Source organism: Elephas maximus, chromosome 25 (assembly GCF_024166365.1).
Source record: "Elephas maximus indicus isolate mEleMax1 chromosome 25, mEleMax1 primary haplotype, whole genome shotgun sequence".
NCBI lineage: Eukaryota > Metazoa > Chordata > Mammalia > Proboscidea > Elephantidae > Elephas > Elephas maximus.
In genome coordinates this window covers 26543179-26557601 of record NC_064843.1, presented here as the reverse complement: position 1 = coordinate 26557601, position 14423 = coordinate 26543179, and the positions used below count along the sequence as shown (strand labels likewise).

General features: G+C 45.2%; 1 protein-coding gene across 3 annotated transcripts in view; it reads right to left on the bottom strand.

Moving 5' to 3' along the window:
- Positions 1 to 14423, bottom strand: part of PTPRT (protein tyrosine phosphatase receptor type T) — a 1296550-nt gene that overhangs the window by 829173 nt on the left and 452954 nt on the right. For all 3 annotated transcript variants that reach the window (XM_049868705.1, XM_049868707.1, XM_049868708.1), the window contains exon 3: positions 1260 to 1531. In XM_049868705.1, the coding sequence (XP_049724662.1) occupies positions 1260 to 1531 (272 nt within the window). The remainder of the gene's footprint in view (positions 1 to 1259; positions 1532 to 14423) is intronic.

Here is a 14423-nt window from a genome sequence, read left to right as displayed (position 1 = left end):
GCTTCCTCTTTTTCTCATTTATTCTCTCCCTCATTTCCTCTTTCCACTCTCTTCCTAACTTCCCTTATTTCCCACCTCTGCTTCTTGGCCACCTCATGGATGGGCAGAGAAGATGGGAGTGGGGAAAACAAAAGAAACCATGGTTACACACATGGGCATCTAGGCCTCTCTGCCAGGCTATCTGAGGTTCCCTGGCATCATGGGGTAACTTGAGCTGCTTGATGGTCCCTGCTCCAAACATGTGGACTTATCACCCACTTCTAAAAGCCTCCTGACAGAGGACTCCAAAAGGTAAACCTTAAGAAAACTCTCAGACCTAGGCCCAGAGTTTGCAAGAGGCAGCTGTAAGATTCTCAAGCACTGAGTGTTAACAATGAGCCAATCTCACACCACGAAGGCCAGGTCCCATCCTCCATGTCCTCTACACAGCAGGAGTGCCACATGTGGCCAAGCCTCTCAAGAACTCTCCCAAAGGAAGTTGTGTAACTAAGTGGTCAAGAGTTCTGATCTGTACTACACAGAACAGCAGCCTCTAGCCCCATGTGGCTGTTGAGCACTTGGAGCGCGGCTAGTGAGACTGAGAAACTCAATTTCCCATTTTATGTAATTTTAAATTTAAAAACTGATACTTGATTCAGTAATTGGAAAACTTTTAAATATTTGGAGCAATTTGCATATACGTGTCCCCTTCTTCAGTTGTAAAATTTATGAAATCTAAATACAAGTATTCCCAATGAAAATGTAGCATTTGAATTAAGATGTGCTGTAAGTAGAAAGTACACACTGGTTTGTAAAGACTTAGAAAAAAAAGAACATAAAATATCTCATTACTAATTGTTTATATTGATTACATGTTTAAATGATGATGTTTTAGACCAAATCAAAAAAAAAAAAACCAACAAACCCTTTGCCGTCTAGTCGATTCCAACTCATAGTGACCCTATAGGACAGAGGAGAACTGCCCCACAGGGTTTCCAAGGCTGTAAATCTCTACTGAAGCAGACTGCCACATCTTTCTTCTGTGGAGCTGCTGGTGGGTTCGAACCGCTGACTTTTCATTTAGCAGCACAGCACTTCACCACCGCGTTGCTAGGGCTCCTAGGGCCTGCCTAGAAGCTCAGTAAACATGAATTGAATAAGTACATGAGTAAATGAAGCCCTTTCAGACCTAACAACTCCTAGCCAGGCAAGAGGCATATAGATTTACTTTTTTTTTTTTTTTAATCAAATCATGTTAAAACAACCTATTTTCTACATACCTGGTAGAAATGTGGCCAGAAGGTGCTGATGGCGAGCTCGGCCTTTACCCAGCCCTCGGTGACGACCCCGGACACATTCCAGACAGGGTTCCCCTGGGGCCCTCCGTTCACCTTCACATACACGTTCAAGGCTCCCGGGCTGGACCTGTCTCGGCTGGAGAAGTAGTAGTGAAAATCGATGCAGTGGGTGTCATTCTCCTTCAGAGTTGGCAGGAGCAGGTGAGCTTTCTGGCCGGAAGCCCTCCCCGAGCTGTTCACCATCATGAAGGATCCTGGAGCAGAGGCAAGGAGAGAGAAAGAAAACCCTTCTGAAAATAGGTTGCACCCACAAACATGGCAGCCAGAGGTGTGGCCAGAGCGGGATTCACATAGGAGGGCCTGGTTAACCCTGAGGCAGCCAAGTGTCCTCTGTGAGCCTGGGTGTCTTCTTCTGTTACTGGGAACAAAGACCCCAACTCAACAAGGTGGCTTTAAAGATTAAGAAGAGATACTAACATGCACAAAGTGTCTGTACAAAGTAGGCAGTCTGTAAGTTTTTACATCTGATGTGAAGCTCTAAAAACCCAGCAGCTCCTGAAGGAAGCACAGAATAAAAGCCCAGGGATTTAATGAACTGTAAGCTTCACAGGTGAAGTGAGGTGAAATATAACCTCATGCAAACTTGGGCTGTTTCAGCAGAAGTAGAACCTCTACAATATGGGAGGCACCATGATTCCAACATATTCCACCTGTATTCTTGCACTCTACCAGGAAATATATGTATATATATATATATATATATATATATATTGCTGTCACATCGATTTCAACTCTAGGTGACCCTGTGTGTATCAGAGTAGAACTGCACTCCATAGATTTTTCGATGGCTGTAATCTTAGGGAAGGCTCCCTGTGTGGCGTAAACAGTTACGTGCTCAACTGGTAACTGAAAGGTTGCTGGTTCAAACCTACCCATAGGCACCTTGGAAGAAAGGCCTGGTGATCTACTTCTGAAAGTTTCACAGCCTTGACAACCCTATGGAGTGCAGTTCTCCTCTGTAACACACAGAAATAGATCACCAGGCCTTTCTTCTGCAGTAAACCAAAACCAAAAACCAAATCCAGCGCCGTCGAGTCGATTCCGACTCATAGCAACCCTATATATATGAGTCTTCCGCAGTACCACTGTGTAAAACCACCAACCTTTTGGTCAGCAGCCAAGTGCAAACCATTTGTACCTCTCAGGGAACTCTAAAGAGAACCACATATCAAAGGGGGACACAGGAAAAGTAGAGTATATTCATGTAAGCAAGCAAGGCCCTGAAGAAATGTGAGAACGAGCTGAAAGACGTTCAGCCTCAGAGGGAGAATAATTGATACTTGTAAAGCACTTAAGGAATGCCAGTGTTGACACTAGGTATTAGATTAGATAGACACACAGATAAATTTAATCCCCAGAATGACCCTTGGAGATAGAAGATTTTACTTAAAGATTGAGTGACTTATCCTGGGTCACTCAGACAGAGACGGATCAGACCCAGGTTTTCTCCAACTTCAAAATTTATGCTACGCTAACAATTTGCAGAAAGCCTGACTTCTATCTCTAAGCATTAAAAAGATATCTTTTAGAAGTGGCCTCTATTAAGTTGCTGTGCAGACTGAAAGGTTGCTCCCAGTTCTTCACCCCTCCCTGGATCCATGCTCTTTGTCATTGGCTTTGTTGTTCCTCCCAGTAGAAGCAGAATGCACGTCCCCACCCCCCGATTTTAGTCTCCACCATATGACCTGCTTTGGTCAATGGGATGTTAACAGGCATGATTCAAGGACAGCCTTGAAATCTGGCTGCCTAGCTGGGCTTGCCCTCTTGTGCTTCTGCCACTTTCCATGGGAAGAAAGTGTTCCAGATAGCTGATGCCCCTTTCAGCTTAGGATCTAGATTAAATGCACATGGAGGAGAGCTGAGCTCAACCAACCAAGCCACGCCATCCCCACAGAAAGACAGCCAACCTAGATCAGCCAATTTGTATTTGACGTGCAGATGCATGAATGTGAGAATACATGCTTATTGTTGTTTGCACTGAGTTCCTCTTGGTTTATTACACAACATTACTGTGGCAATAGCTAGTTGATACAGTTGCTCAAGAGGGGCACATTCATGGAAGAAACTACCAAGAGGCACATTTCAGCTCAACATGCAAAGAACTTTCCAACAAGCAGAGCTGGTGCAAAATGGTATTGACTGCCCAGAGACAAACTGAATTCCCCACAGCTGCAGGTGGCTAAACAGAGCCTGGATGAATTAAGGAGGTGTCTAAGGGAATTTCATGATCAACTTTGAGTGTTGAACTCTGTGACTTAGAGTCTTACGATTCTTTGAAAAGAAAAATGCATCTTAAAACACAGTTGATAAACTCAGGTAATCTTGGGATGATCATTCTTACTTAGAAAACTACCATTGCTTTGAAATCTTATTTTAACTACTAAAATCTTCAATTCAGAATGAAACCTTATAGCTAATTATCGTCAGCCAAGGTGAGCCACTTCACCAACTATAAGCATCCCTATTTTTTTCATCCTGGAGTCCTGGTGGCACAATGGTTAATAGCTTGGCTGCTAACCAAAAGGTCAGAGGTTCGAATCCACCATCAGCTCCTTGAAAACCCTATGGGGAGGTTCTACTCTGTCCTATAGGGTTGCTATGAGTCAGAATGGACTCAATGGCAACGTTTTTTTTTTTTTCACCCTAATATGAAAAAGACTAACAGCTTTTTTTTTTTTTTTTAACAGCTTTCAGTTAATAAGTTCTTGGCAGTTCATATGGGGGTTCTAGAGGGTTCCAATCATTCACACACTATTCAATTTCTGAACAAACTGAAGAATAGACAAAAGATTAAAACCTCTGTATTACCACTCAAGAAGCTTAATTTGAGAAAACAACTTCCACTTAAGGCCAAATTAGACTTCGCGTATTTTCTCCCCCTGGTCCAACATGCATAGCAGTTGGATGACTAGGAACCACCCTGTCCACTCCACCCAGGCCCCTAGTGCCAGAGCTGTCCTAATGGTATGGCTACTTAAGGCCCTTGGGTGCGCTAGTCCCCAAAAGGAGCCAACAAGAAGCAAGGTGACACGGACAGAGAAACATGAACTGATGGCTGCCAGATCCTTGCCATCCAAACAATTAGAAAATTGACCCACCTCTTTGGCTAGGAGAGTCCCTAGGAGGTACAAAGGTTAAATGCTCAACTGCTAACTAAAAGGTTGGCAGTTTGAACCCACTCAGAAGTACCTTAGAAGAAAGGCCTGGCAATCTACTTCTGAAAGGTCACAAACTTGAAAACCCTAAGGAGTGCAGTTCTACTCTGCACACATGGGGCCACAACGAGTCAGAATCGACTCCATGGCAACTGGTTTGTTTTTTCCCCTCTTGGACTAGGAGCCATTATAAGTGGACAAAAAGGGATACCTTCCCCAGTGTTTCCAAGAGAGTAAAGTTTCTTAGTTTATGGGCTGGCCATAACACAGGTTAAGCAGAGACAGCTCCTATCAGGCAAGTATTCTCCAATCCTCAGAATCTTCCAGTGAGGCAGCAAGTAGGAACCAATGAAGGGGGGAAACCGAGACTCAGAAGACTGAGCCAGCATCCATGACCATATCTGTCTGCTGATATGACCCACTCCATAGGGTCCCAGGAGGTTTTTCTGGGACAGATGAGTAATAACCCATAAGCCCCACAGAGGCTGGGTGGCTGGTCCTGCTTGCAGAGGCGTGGCACATCTCTGGAGAGGGGAAGCAGCCTGAGAAAGAAGGTGTGTCTAGTTCTCTCTGTTCTGAATTCTCTGACACCCCTGTGGACCTTTCATCTCCTCTACTGTTTTTTTTTTTTTTTTTACCTCACCAGGTGCTCATGTCCCCTTGACGGCTTACAAGCCCCAGCAAAGAGAGTCTGGAAGGTTTCCCTTCCACCAGCTCGTGTCCCATTCCTTTTCATTCTAGCTCCTGTACTAGAGCAGTACTGCTGAGGAGGTACAGTGTCTCCTGCTCCACATGACTTCACACAGAACCAAGTCCACACCTGTAAGCCTAGGGGCCCTCGCCATCTTGCTGACTCATGATTGCTGATAGAGAATGCTGCCCTCTCCCTGAAGGCACAGTTGGCCAAAGTGCCTGGCGCTCCATCAGCTCGCCATGTGGCAGAAATTGCTAGTGATTAGGAACCTGGTTCCTCTTCATTCCGGGAACATAGCTGAACTACATTCCTCAGTCTCCCTTCATAGCTTGGTGGAGCCATGCAACTGAGTTCTAGCCAATGGGGTAGAAGAATGATGTCTGCCACTTCCAGGCCTAGTTCATTAAGGTCTCCCCTACTCCATCCTCCATCATCTTGCCTCTCAAAGGGAGACCAGCAGTCTCAGCATCACCTGGGAGCTTATTAGAGATGCAGAATCTCATGTCCCAAACCAGGCCTCCTGCAATATCCCCAGTTGATCTGTATGCACATTAAGGCATGAGAATTGCTGGTCTATCCCCTCTTCTCATTCACTAGCTGAAGGCACAGGATTCTGAGGGCCTCAGGGAAGGCCAAGTCATGACAAAAGCAGCTTGGCTTCCTGAAAGACCATGGTCATGTGGAAGACCATACATCTATTGTTGCTGTTGTTAGGTACCATCAAGTTGGTTATGACTCATTGCAACCCTATGTAGAACAGAACAAAACACTGCCCAGTCCTGCATCATCCTCACGATTGTTATGCTTGAGCCCATTGTTGCAGCCACTGTGTCAATCCTTCTCGTTAAGGGTCTTCCTCTTTTTCACCTACCCTCTACTGTACCAAGCATTATGTCCTTCTCCAGGATCTGCTTCCTCATGATAACATGTCCAAAGTATGTGAGATGAAGTCTCACTATCCTTGCTTCTAAGGAGCATTCTGGCTGTACTTTTTCCAAGATAGATTTGTTCATTCTTTCAACAGTCTACCCATCTATTAGGAACAGTCAATTTGGACTTTAAGTGCACAAAAAATCAACTATTGTGTTATCAAGCCATTGAAATGTTGAAGTTTATTGTCACAGTTAGTATTATCATTATTTTGACACCCCAGTAATAAAAGAAAACCCCTATTTCCTACAAGTTCTTTTACCAAGAGGACCAGATGAGAAAAAAATGGCTACTAAGCAAGCTGCAAAGTGCTCTGAATAGGACCATCATTAAAAGCAGAGCCAAGAAGAAGTCAAGAAGGGAATGAACAGAATGGACTCAGAATGAATCCTTGAGAGGCAAGGAGACAATGGACCCAAACTAAGATATCTTAGTGAGTTGGTGTGGGTCAGAGTAACAAATCACTTCCCAGCCGCCACTACCATCCTGGCCCCCAGGTTAATCTGTATGACTTGATATGCACGCTTTAGACTTCAGACTAGACAGGAGGGTATTTGTTCTGGTATGAGAGACAGAGAGACAAGATGATTGGGAGAAATACAGTGATGGCAGCCCACCCAGCCAGCCAGCCTACCCTCAGAGGAGGCAGGAGTGCAGGCCAGAAGGCTGCAGTGGGATGGAGCCCTGGCTCAGGAGTGTCTTGGTGACATGAAGATGATAAGCGTGCTGCTTTGGGATCCAGGTAACAGGAAGCAGGAGAGTGGTCCCTGGGGAGGCGGTGGGGTGAAAAATTCCACATCAGCACCTGGCACCCCCAGCAAGATGGAAGGGTGCAGCAACGTGATGAAGGGTCCCTGCAGTGGCAGGTGCAGGTATAGTGAGTGGTCTCCACCAACGGCTTGCAGACTGTGGGCTTCCAAGAGGAGTCTGGAAAGTGGCAGCATGAGTGACTGATTGTGTACTCCAGCACATATGAAATGTCCACAGAGTCTCATGCAAAACGAGGAAAGCCTTGTAAAGGGCACGCAGAGGAGGAGGAGGCTTGGCAGACAAAAGATTTCAATACCGTATGTGTTTCCTATACAAAACCCAGTGCTGTCGAGTCAATTCCCAACTCGTAGCAACCCTACAGGACAGAGTAGAACTGCCCCATAGAGTTTCCAAGGAGCACCTGGCAGACTTGAACTGCCGACCCTTTGGTTAGCAGCCGTAGCACTTAACCACTACGACACCAGGGTTTCCTGTGTTTCCTATAGATGCTGTAATTAATCACCACAACACAAATTTATTCCTTTCTAGTTGTAGAGGTCAGAAGTCTAAAATCAAGGTGTTAGCAGGGCTACATTTCTTCTAGGGAATCTCTTTCCTTGTCTTTTCCCGTTTTCTAGAGGCTGCCCGCAATCCATGGCCCCTTCCTCCATTGTCAAAGTGTATCACTTCAGCCTCTGCTTCCACCATCACGACTCCTTTTTCTGACTTTGAACTTCTTATGTCCTTCTTATAAGGCTGTATACATTGGGCCCATTTGGATAACCCAGGATATTTTCCTTATCCAAAATCCTTAATCACAGCTGCAAAGCTCCTTTTCCATGTAAGGTAATATGCTCACAGGTTCTGGGGAGTAGGGCATGGATACCTTTGGGGTGCCATTATTCTATTTACTATACAGAAAGCTGTGTTAATATGACCACGTATGTAGTCCCAAGCCAGTAAAACCATGTATATGAGGATGATAGACTCATTCAGAAGTGAGCAAGTGTACACTGTCCAAACTTCATGTGCCCTGGTAGCTCAAGTGCTCTTACGTGAGTTTGGATGATTTCTTGAAGTATCCAATCCTGTTATCACCAAAGTCTCAGAAGGGGAGTATCGTGTATATACCTGTTGCCAACAGGTCAATTCCAACCCATAACGACCCTATAAGACAGAGTAGAACTGCCCCATTGAGTTTCCAAGGAGCACCTGTGGATTCAAACTGCCAACCTCTTGGTTAGCAGCTATAGCACTTAACTACTATGCCACCAGAGTTTCCATGGTGTATATAGCAAAGCAAAATGTGGGGTCTGAAACTTGGCTCCCAATTTTGACCAAAAAAATGGTTTAGGGGTAGACTTGGAGGATGTCCACTTTTCAGCAGTGAAAACAGCTCAGGGCTGCAGGCCAATCTAAACACCATGACAGCGCATTGCTCCCAAACATGGCTGCTCTCAGCCATCCTTCAGTTTAGTCAGACTGATGACGTGGAGTAGAAATTTGCCCTATGGCTTGGCCACCCAATATCTGAATCCCCTTCATATGTTTGGAGAATTCCTCCATTGATGAGTCTGAGTCCACCTTCCTCCACAGAAACAAAAAAGTCAAGATGGCCTCTTTCCCAGCTAGGACTCTGTAACACAATCCAGACTCCATCCAACAGGTGTATCCAACTGCAGTTTTTTATTTTTTTCATTTGTTCTTATTTTGGTGAGAGTATACACAGCCAAACATACACCATTTCAACAATTTCTACATGGACAATTCAGTGACATTGGTTACATTCTTGAAGGAAGAGAGGAAGAAGGAGAGTCAGAGTCGGAGGAGGAAATAAAATGCATGTCTGTTTGCCTCCATTAACAACTGCCTCCTTTGTCATGAGACCAGAAGAACTGGATGGTGATGACCAGCTACCATTACTGAACATTTTGATAAAAGATTCTACAGAAGAATCCTGATCAGAACAGGGAAAATGTAGAACAGAATTTCAAATTGTTCTGGAATCCAGACTTTCTGGAATCATTGAGGCTGGCTGAGCACTCAAAACCATTACCCTCAGATATCTTTAAATTTTAAACCAAAAGCATTCCCTGAAGTCAAAATTGCTTATTTTAGTTAGTAAAGTACATTGGCTTTGAGCATTATACTCTTTTAAAGAATTATCTATGTGAGATCAAATTGATAACAGCAGCTCGAAAGGTTGGATGATGTCTTAGTTATCTAGTGCTGCTATAACAGAAATACCACAAGTGGATGGCTTTAACAAACAGAAACTTATTTTCTCAGTTTAGGAGGTTAGAAGTCCAAATTCAGGACACTGGGTCTAGGGGAAGGCTTTCTCTCTCTGTCAGCTCTAGAGGAAGGTCCTTGAGCTTGTGCGTCCTGGCTCATTGGAGATCTCCATGTGTCTTGGTATCTAACACACCCATCTCTGCTTGCTTCTCACTTTTTTTATCTTATAAGAGACTGACTCAAGACATACCCTACACTAATCCTACATCACTGACATAACAGAAAACTCATTCCCAAATGGAATTATAACCACAGGCATAAAGGTTAGGATTTACGACACATATTTTGGGGGGACACAATTCAATCCATAACAGATGGGAACCTTAGGGAGAAGTGAATTTAAGAAAATTGTGGTGGAATAATGTGGGAAAGGGTAGTGAGAATGGTACCTACTCCAATTTTTAAACTGGGAACTAGTGACTGAACAAACCAGAGACTTAATGAACCAGAGACTGTGCAGACCTTGCTATAGAGAAGGGAGTGGCAGTGGAGGAAGCTACCTCAGAGTTGCAGAGGCAGCAATAACAGTGGACCCAGCAACAGTCAGTGTCCAGCCACATATTGGTAAATGGACAGGCCTGGAGTGAAACACAGGCAAGAGTACAGGGAAGGAACTGAGAGGAATGAGTCAGAGAGAGAGTGATCAGCTCAGTCATGGTGGGGCAGGATGTCTTCCAGGAGCAAAGTTTAACTGCAGTTTGAAGAATGAATAGAAGTAAACCCTCATCAGCCAGTGAGCATACTAAAAAAAAACCTGAAAATGAAATCTGACCAGCTTTAAGCATCCATTTGTTCCCTCCAGCTCCAGCTCCTAGCAACACCTTCTCAAGTGGCTCTCTGTAGCTCATTGCCAACCTTAACGCGGCTGAGCCCCATGGCCTTCCTGCCTCTTCAAGGTACAGGTCCCTGCGTACAGCCACCTCACCATCAGCTGTGGCATCTCATCAATAGGACAGAGCCTTGTTAGGAAAGGGGACAGTGTCTCTCCTCTGGCACATACTCAGGGGTCCACTCTGGAGCACACAACGGAACTGATTCGCCCCCAAAGTCAATGAGGTTCAAGACACCGCTTTTTCTGTAAACTCACATAACCTTTTGTCCTCTCCCATCAGGGTGCATGCTCACCCAGCACTGAGGCCCCTTCCAACTCAGCATTCAATACTGCTTGCCGTTATCCTTCATGAGAAATTGTTCCCTCCGTCAGTGACCCTGTAAGTCACTCCCTGCAACACAACCCTTATCTGTAGGACACACCTGAGTACTCTAAACTCCTGACTGTGCATACCCTGGTGGCGTAGAGGTTAAGTGCTATGGCTGCTAACCAAAAGGTTGGCAGTTCAAATCCACCAGGTGCTCCTTGGAAACCCTGTGGAGCAGTTTTACCCTATCCTATGAGAATCGACTCAATGGCAACAGGTTTGGTTTTTTAACTGTGCACAAGGTTCAATTTTTCTCCTCTAATGCCCCTCCCCCAGAATATCCTCAGCCACATCAGGTCAGTATAGCTCAGCAATGTTAACAAATACTAGAGGGTACATAGCTGGACTCCACACATCAGATCTACGGAGCCTCCCTCTTTTCCAGCCAGGATCCCTTCCATGGAAGTGTACTGGTGGTAAACTACAAGAGCATTTCAATGAGAAGGAACAGCATATGCAAAGGCACGGAAGCAGAAAGCTGTAGCATCCAGCACGCAAATGTAGTGGCTTAGCGGGGTTGGGATCTGGCCATCTACAGCCCCCTCCACATCACGCCCAGATTACTGAGGTCTGGCTACGTCAACTAAAAAGAAGGAAAGCCGTCTCTCTGAGTTGAGCACCAAAAAACAAAACCAGTTGCCATCAAGTCAATTCCAACTAATGGTAACCCTATGTGTTGCAGAGAACTGACTCTGTAGGGTGTTCAACGGCTATGATCTTTCAGAAGTAGATGACCAGGACCTTCTTCTGAGGTACCTCTAGGTGAACTTGAGCCGCCAACCTTTCAGTTAGTTGCCAAGCACCTTACCATTTGTGCCACCAGGGACTCCACGAGCTGAGCTGAGGAGTACCGTTTTAGAGATCGTTCAGGAGTAAAAGCCCTTGTATATCAACAGCTCCATGGGGCCCTCTTTGATCAACAGGTTGGCATAATTACTATCATCCCAGGGCTATCAGTTTCCTGGAGATCAAAAAGGAGCCGGCCATTACGCCGAGATCAGTCAGAAAAAAGAAATAGGAAGACTGTAAGTACATTCTCTTCCCTTCTCCTTTTGAGAAAAAAAAAAAAAAAAATTGCTAATGTGACAAGGAACATAAAACAACATTCTTTTCCTCATAGTTATTATACATATCACTGAAAATTGTGGAATTAAACCAGGAAGTACTCTCCAGCTGGCCATAAATTTTGCGTTTTTTCCCCTCAGTGCATAATGATGCCTTGATAAGCGCCCCGTTATTGATGTGTCTGCGACGTAGATCCCCTTTTTGGAGGCGAAACGCTGCTCTGTAGCAGATGGTAGCTATTGTGTTTACACATGAGCACCTCAGGATTGCATTCCCTCACGTCGCCAGTAAAAAGTAAGCCCTAATTGAGTTTTTAATGGCATTGCACATTGTTCATTAAGATTACATGAGTGTGCTCGGGCGACTGGCAGCAGAGGGCCCGGAGCACCAAGAACTCTGAGTGGGCCCTGCAGACAGGTGGCCCGCCAGCTTCCAGTGCCAGCACCTACGTGAAGGAAACCGATGACGGTGGGGCCCCAAGCTGCCAAAAGCCACGGAAGCCGTAGTGGCATGCAATGCAATGAGCCCCAGACCTGCAGTCCAAAAAACTGGGCTTCAGTCCACTTCTGTCGTTTTTTAGTTGTGTGACTTGGAGCAAGTCAATAAAACTCCCTGGGCCTCAATATCCTCGTCTATAAAATGGGTTAATGAAGCCTACATATCAAAGGTTTTGTTGTCTGTTTTCAGTGACTATGAAACGAAAAACAGTGCTTAACTCAATAAATGTTAGTTTCATAAATACATGGCCAGCGGCAGACAACAGCGAACCCATGCAATTTTTAGCAGCTAACGTTTACTGAGAACCTACTCCGTGCCAGGATGAGGCACTGGTGGTTCGGTCGCAGAATTCTCACCTTCCGTGTGGGAGACCTGGGTGTGATTCCCAGCCAGTACACCTCATGTAGAGACACCACCCAAATGTTCTTGGTGGATTGTGTGTTGCTATGATGCTAACCAGGTTTCAGTGGAGTTTCCAGACTAAGATGGACTAGGAAGAAAGGCCTGGCAATGTATAGCTGAAAATTGGCCAGTGAAAACTCTGCGAATCACAACGGTCCAATTCAAAACTGACCCTAGGATAGCATAGGATCGGGCAGCATTTCATTTCATTGTGCATGGGGTTGGCATGAGTCAGGGGCTCACTCAACGGCACCTAGTAACAATAACACTACATGCCAGGCATTGATTTATGCATCTTTCAGGAATTCACTCAGGCTGCAGTGGCAGCAACCTAATGAGGCAGGTACCACGCTATTTCTCTTTTAAGGCTCCTCTAAAGCACCAGGGAAGAGAGAGGTGAAGTCATTTCCCCAAAGTCACACAGCCAGAAAGTGGTAAATACTCAAATCAATTACCCTTGCTCAGTAAGCAGAGACTTTAGGGTCCAGAACTGCACTCTCTCAACCAGTAGCCACTAGCCACTGATGTGTATTTAAATCTATTAAAATGAAAATCAATAAAAAATGCAGCTTCTCAGACACACTAGTCACATTTCAAGCGCTCGGGAGATATACATGGCTAGTGGCTACCATGTTGGGCAGTGAAGACATAGAACATTTCCATCATCACAGAAAGTTCTGTTGGACAGGGCTGGTCTAGAAGGTGTGGATTATTCATCAAAGCATAAAAAATTACATCCAGCTGAGACCCAGAAACTCAAAGAATCCAAACTAACCCTTTTATAAACTCCGGTGGAAGGAAATGACTTGCCCAAGGTCACACACACAATGAAGATTTAGACTTAGATTTCCCAACTCCTGTTTCAGTTTCCATTACAGGAGACTCTGTCTGCCCTTGCCTGAGCCGTACAGACCCAGATGTGTTCCCCAGAGAGCTATTTCAGAGGGAAAAGCATATGTTGCCTCCAGGGGGCAGAGGGGCCTTAGGCATTCCAAATGCCACCTGCTTTTTAGGGAACGCTGGCTCACGCAGGGTCATCTCGCAGCCTCAGCTCTGAAATGCATTTCAACAACTATCTGTCGAGCTCCTAGCACTGGTGTGCAGGAGTAACACAGGCCGCTTCTATCACAGAGGCCCTGAAAGCAACTGGGCTGGATTCTAATCCCTACTGCATCGCTTTTCCCTTGTTGTCATCAGTTGCCATTCAGTCCATTCTGACTCACAGTAACCTCTTGTGGACCGCAGGCAAATCACTTAACTCTCTGAGCCTCAGTTTCCTCTTGTGCAAAATAGCCATAAAAGACATCTCACACTGTGGTCATGAAGATTTAATGTAATACTATTTTAAAGTGCCTAGATGAGGACTACTGCATCGTGTTGTGGTGGTTAGGTGCTGTGGAGTCGATTCTGACTCATAGCAATCCCATGTGATAGAGTAGAGCTTCCCCTTAGGGCTTTCTAGGGTATAATCTTTATGGAAGCATATCGCCAGATCTTCTTTCTCCCATATACCCTCTGGATGGGTTCGAATTGCCAGCCTATCTGTTAGCAGCCAAGCACTTAACCATTGCACAACCAAGGCTCTGTGATTGCATCATAGCTCCTCAAAATTATTTGTTTTCTTTATTTCCCAACCTCTCTCCAAAGCTTCCAATATAGTGGGGGAGATCTCAAAAGACTGGAAAAGAAAATAGCAAGGAATCTATTGAGAAAGAGAATAAAATCTGCTTCCCCACCGCCACCCCCTTTAAACTGATCAGTCATCAGGTTCCGGAGATATTTCTCTGGATGCGCCTCTGATCATTTCATCCTCTGCACCCCGCGGACACTGGTCTAGTTCAGATTCATGTCATTTGTTTCATGGGCTTTTGCAACAACTTCCTAACTGGTCCATTCCTTGGTTTTTTCACTACCCAATCCATCAGCAGGCAGCACCATCTTCCTGAGATGCAAATCTGACCATGATGTGCCCTACAGGGACCCCCGTTTCCTACAGAATAAAGTCTATGATCTTTCATGGGAATATTAGGAGCCCTCCACATTCTCCACCCCACTTGTCTGTCAGCTTGTTGTACTGTGGTGGCTTTGTGTTGCTATG